The sequence below is a fragment of the Bidens hawaiensis genome, unplaced genomic scaffold (assembly GCF_021521415.1).
Source record: "Bidens hawaiensis isolate Kalapana, Puna unplaced genomic scaffold, B.hawaiensis_p1.1 tig00000636_1, whole genome shotgun sequence".
NCBI lineage: Eukaryota > Viridiplantae > Streptophyta > Magnoliopsida > Asterales > Asteraceae > Bidens > Bidens hawaiensis.
In genome coordinates, this window is record NW_027491038.1 from 4,157,456 (window position 1) to 4,163,628 (window position 6,173).

Below are 6,173 nucleotides of genomic sequence, written 5' to 3' on the forward strand. Positions count from 1 at the left end.
GCCACATCAGCAAAAACTTAACCCCGCTAATTATTTTTAACGGGGGATCATAAAACAAAAAACCTTGAAAAGGTGGGACTGCCAGCGGGAACGGAGGTGGGATTATTGTTGGCCAATCCATTAAAGATGAGATTATTTAAATCCAATAATCCTAAATTCAATTCGTTTATTTAAAACGGATCAATCATAGTTATGTTTTATCTCTTAATAGGTTAATGAGTCACCTTCTGCTAATTAAAAATGGCTTAGCTGATTAGTGGTTGAAAAAACATTGCACATGGTACAACCTTACTATTTTATTTTTATTAACTTTATATACATTATTGAACAATTTTCTTGATCAGTTATTAATTTTTGTTACTTTAAGCGACTATTTAATATACTAAGCTTACACATACTAATTAATCTACTGCTAAATGGTACGTTGATTCGTTTAACACTATTATTCATCTTGACATGAGTTCCATTTGTTCGCTCTATTTTCATTATGAAAGTGTAAGATTTATTTAAAGAATGTTGTTCATACTACGTTTAAATTTATAGATTGTTCATTCTATTCATGTGTATCTTTCTAGAATTTTCGTTCGTGTTGTACATGGGTTCATAATCTAGTTTTAAAGTAAAATTAATTTATAGTGTTTGGCCGATGAATAGCGTATGATTATGGCCAAATATAAAACTGTAGTTAGCTATTTAAAAAATAGTAATAATTTAAATTGTTACTTTATTCGATTATCAATCCAGTTACAAGAAATATAACGAGATGATTATGTGTTTTTAAACATTACACCTCAAATTATTTGATGGTTGCAGAAAATTAAATAGGTCATGGAGGTACCATGTGACATTTGAGGAATGGTTGTATTAGATATCAGGATCGAATCATATTCATGGAGGAAGATTCAAGTATTTACCGTCAGGGGTAGCTCGTGGGATAGCGAAAATAAGTTAGGCTTTAAACCCACATTTAATTAAGGTCTCAAAGTCCATAAAAACATTATATATAGCTATATTATAATAGGTAAACTAAACTTAAAGTGATGTGTTGATGTGGTAGTAGACTTGGTTGTTAGTAAAATATAGATTGTGAGTTAAAAACTTGTAATAATTAAGCGCTTTTTTTCCTCTTAACAATTGTCATGAAAAGACCACAAAATCTTGTTTTAATTTAGGCCTTCACATTTGTTAAGCCAGTCATGTATACTGTAAAGAGGTTCGAATGTAGTTTTGGTGTGAAACAACTATGCCCCATAAAATCTCTCACCTGTATTAAAACTGTTTGGTAGTCTTTGTGGTGGTGAGATATAGCCAAGCCCACATCTATCACAAAGGACATAAAGAGTTTTTATTTTCAGAGAAAGACCACCAAGAGTATAGGCAAAACTAATTCCGCCATTTCCCTTAAATCGTGAGACATCCGTCTTCACGAAATCCTCATTGGTATTGTCGTTTGTTCTAAATAGTTAAATGTTGGCACATTTTTCGTATTAACGTTCAAGATTTTCCTTACGAAAATGTATTAGGAACATGTTTTTTGTTAGCTTCTTTTCTCTATATGACATGTAAAAAAACTAGCAAAATTCAACCGTTCATGTGGCAGGAAAGAACATCAAACTGAATTTAAACTGAATTTAAAGTTGCACAAATATTATATTACATTCATAAACCGTTAGCAACCATATATAAGAGTACCCGGGGCACCGCGTGATGGGATTTGCTACACCGCCGCCACTAGCTACACGCGTGAAGGAGGGAGTTTGCGTGATGACCATCACGCGTGGTGAAGGGTGAAAACCAAGAAAAAGAGCCGTTGGATGACCGTTTGAAACTTGGGAAAATTAAAAAATAAATAAATAAATTTTACCTATATAAATAACTACAATATATCTTCAAAATACACAAATCCAACTCAAAAACCTCCCCTTCATTCACAACAAAAAAAATATGGAATTTCCGAAACACTCGATGCCCTTAGACACCGATAGCTCTTCGTCTTCGGACGATGACATTCTCGAATGGTTTCCGTTGCTATATAACGAACTTGAATGCCCGAGTCGTCCAAAGAAAAAAATGGTGGAGCGTGATCGTATACATGCCCACGACGTGCTAATGAACGACTATTTTGTGGAGGAGCCGAAATACAATGACGAGACGTTTAGGGAACGCTTTCGTTTGCCGAAATCTTTATTTTTAAAGATTGTAGCCGACGTCGAAGCAAACGAAGAATGGTTTCAAGAATCTTACGAAGCGAGGGGTAAACGTAGTTTTACGGCGATTCAAAAATGCACATCCGCTATTCGTCAACTAGCGACAGGTAACCCACCCGACCAATTCGATGAATACTTACAAATGGCTGAGAGAACTTCACGTGAATGTCTACAATTCTTTTGTAACGCGATTATAAAATTGTATGCCAAAGAGTTTCTACGAAGACCAACAAGACACGACATTACACGTCAATACGCCGCGCACGAGGCTAGATGGCATTTTCCAGGGATGCTCGGTAGCATCGATTGTACACATATCGAATGGAGGAATTGTCCACGGGAGTTGCGAGGGGCGTATGTTAGGGGTGATATCAAACGACCGACCATCTCACTAGAAGCGGTTGCGTCAAATGATTTATGGATTTGGCATTCTTATTTTGGTGTTCTCGGCTCAAACAACGACATCACTATTCTATACACATCACCGTTGTTTCAGAGCGTAACAAATGGCACCGCACCTTTCTGTCCGTACTTTGTCAACGAGAGATATTACAGACGTGGCTACTATCTTGTCGACGGTATCTACCCGCAATGGTCTGTTTTTGTGAAAGCCTTTTCGTTTCCTGTCGAGACCAATGAAAAGGCGTTCAAGAAGTTGCAAGAATCGGCAAGAAAAGATGTCGAGAGAGCTTTCGGTGTTTTAAAGGGTAGATGGTGCATACTCAGTCGACCGGTTCGTGCAATGAAAAAACCCATGATCTCTAGCTACGTGTATGCATGCATCATATTACACAATATGTTAATAAAAGAATATGGAAATGCAATTTCTCCAGATTGGGTACCGGATCCTCCGACTCAAGTTCCCGTTCCCGATTATGTCCAATTAGACTTGCGGGATGAAGATCTTCATCATCGGTTGAGATGGGATCTTGTTGCGCATATTGATTCTTTAGGTTTGGAATTTCCGGATTCAGGCGAGGAGTAGACGTTCGTTGTAACTTTTATTTTTTATTTCTAATTTTTAAGTTGAATTACGTTCTATTAAACTATTGTTTTTATTTTTAAGTTCTATTAAATATTGTTTTAATTTTTTAAGTTACAAAAAAAATAATAATTTCATCACACACCATCACACCACACCACCACCCATAGTAAAAAACCATCACATGTGATGGAATTTGAGTTGGTGATGTGGCACAATATAACTGGGTGGGTTGTGTGATGAGTGATGACACCACATCCAAACCACTAAAAATCAGTCGAAATGGCTGTGTTGGTTTGTCAATACTCTCAGTTGTCTCGCGCTCTCGGACAGATTTTTTGCCCAAATTGGCCAAAACAAAAACAGTTAACATCCCTAATTACAAACCCACAGTGGCTTTACTAATGAAAAAAATAAGAAATTTGGGGCAATGCACTATGCTCTAATACAAGCTAATCCTGGTTAGCACTAATCATGCCACACGAAGTTCTCAAATCATAAATTATATTAATCAAATATCGAATATAATGAACATGAAGAATTGCCATTTAAATCATATAAACTTTCGTATCAATCTTCTTGTATTATTGCCATTATAGGCGGTGAACGCAAAGTTATTTAAATCTCATTATCTAATAACATATAGCCGAAACACAATTTTATTACGGTCATTCTTGCACATTTTAATTTTTGGCACCACATACGTTTGAGCAACTTGTTTCGCATGCTTCATAAGTGTCAGCACATACGACCGCAACCGTAGTATCATGACATGAACAGCACCACTGTGAGTTATACTGCTTGCAAACGAACGAAGCAAGTTTGCTTGACGAGGCTAAAGCACGGGCTTCATATATATGATTGCTCCCGATTCTTGTGCCTGCATACAAGTTAAGAAATATCAATAACCTGACAACCCATGACAACTATGTGATCTATACCAACTTTGTTGTGTGAAAACAAACATGTTGAACTTACAATCAATAAGGGAGACCAAAACTAGATTGAATAGAATAAAAGAAAGCAAACATGTTGAACTTACAATCAATAACGGAGACCAAAACTAGATTGAATATAATAAAATTTACGATAGCAAGCTTCGACATCCTTGCGTGTGTGTTTTTCTTTCTTTTGTTTGGATTCTAACTGAAGTATACAATGGTTGTCCAACTACAAATGGGATGAAGAGAATTTATAGGCAGTAAATTTTGATTTTAGGGTTATTTTTGGAATTCAAGAATTAATTATAAAGATTATAGTGATTACTGATTATAATGAATTTTTTGTAACTTATTATGTAATTATTAGTTAACAACTTTCTTTTATTATCTTGATTCCTGTATGTGATCATAACCGTCTAATTTTATTGCATGATTTAATGACATTTATAACATTTTTCGGTTATTGACGTATTATGTGTATTGACTTAGAAGGAAAATAGAATATACTAAGAGATGAGATAATAACACAAGTAGAGTAAAGACTAAAGATGAATACCCTGATGAGATATATAAAGCTCCAGAGAGCTGAGAGCCATGGAGGCAATTGGCGATCATTCAAGGGATTGTTTTTATACTATTGAGATATCCGGATCAAAAATACTCGTGGAGAATATTTAATATTTTAACGTAAGATTAACTTATTGTGTTGAACCGATGACGAGTGCGTGAATATGGGCCAAATACTAATATCATTACTTATACCGTAGTCAGGTAATTCAAATGACTAGGTATTATTAATTAAAGTTATTGTTTTATATAATTGTGAACAAACCATATAGCCAGACAAATTTGAATAGGTCATGTATGTTTTTAAGTATCATGCCTCAAATAATTAAACTATGGTTGTAGGAAAATAAATAAGTCATGGGGGTGACCAAGTGGCGATCTTGAAGGATGGTAGCATTAGATATCCGAATTAAATCATACTCGTGGAGTAATATTCGAGTATTAATTTAGGCTATGTATTATGATCCCGAAAGAGGTGTTGAGCAAAGTCATGTCAGCCATTTGGGTGTGACACACTGCTACAGAGCTCTAGTGCAGCGTAGATCGTAGGCACAAGTATTTGATTTTTTTTTGTTTTTTTTATTTATTATTTAATAATATAACCAATTATTTATCTCTACTTCATTTCATCACCACATTTCATATTTCTCCCCTTTATAAGACATGTTATTGGATGTTAGACATGAGACCCACCACTACTCACATGTTACTCTTATTTTTTTCACATTTCAACGGTACCACAATGGCTAGCCTCACTATTGAGAGGTTCAAATGTAGTCTATGCGTTAATACAAGTAGTGTGGTAGAACTCACTATGTCTAGTCGTACGATGGGGAATCTTGGATGTTACGATAGGGACAAGCAATTAATAAAGATTAATCAGATTGGATGTTACATGAGATATTATTATTTATTATAATATTTTATTTAATTTAACATTTGATTAAACTTTTGTCAAATAACTTGTATTTGGGATTTGAATTTTAACGAAATACAAGATTTTGCTCGTTTGGTTTTATAACCATTCCAATACGAACTTTAAAGAAAACAAATTGTTTAAAAATATGTATAAAAGTTTGGTCTCATAAACGATTTTGGCATGTGCTTGGTTCAACTTTTTAAATAATAAGCAATTGTCTTAAAAGTAACCAATAAAACGAAATTAAAAAAAACTATAAAAGTAGTCTACGCACCCGTCACTAAACCATTACATGTGTTAAACGAGTGTGAATGGAAAGCCCTTACCATGTGCGTGACACTTTTTTTACCGCGTCGCTTGTGTTGTATGTATGGCCTAAATAATATGGTGCTAGTAGGTTCGGAATATACGAAGTGTTTGATCATGACCAAAATTTACAAGAACATATATGTTGATTCGGAAACTTACGAATTACATACATAGGACTTTCACAAGACTTTTGGATCAAACAAGTGATGAAGAAAACAGCTGGGAGGTAAAAAGCAACCGTGGTGATT

General features: G+C 34.7%; 1 protein-coding gene across 1 annotated transcript; it reads left to right on the plus strand.

The window, feature by feature from the left end:
• The first annotated feature begins 2,062 nt into the window (after positions 1-2,062).
• Positions 2,063-3,192, plus strand: LOC143529677 (uncharacterized). Its single transcript, XM_077025418.1, has one exon. The coding sequence runs from the start codon at positions 2,071-2,073 to the stop codon at positions 3,190-3,192; it is 1,122 nt and encodes a 373-aa protein (XP_076881533.1). The 5' UTR covers positions 2,063-2,070.
• Positions 3,193-6,173: the final 2,981 nt, after the last annotated feature.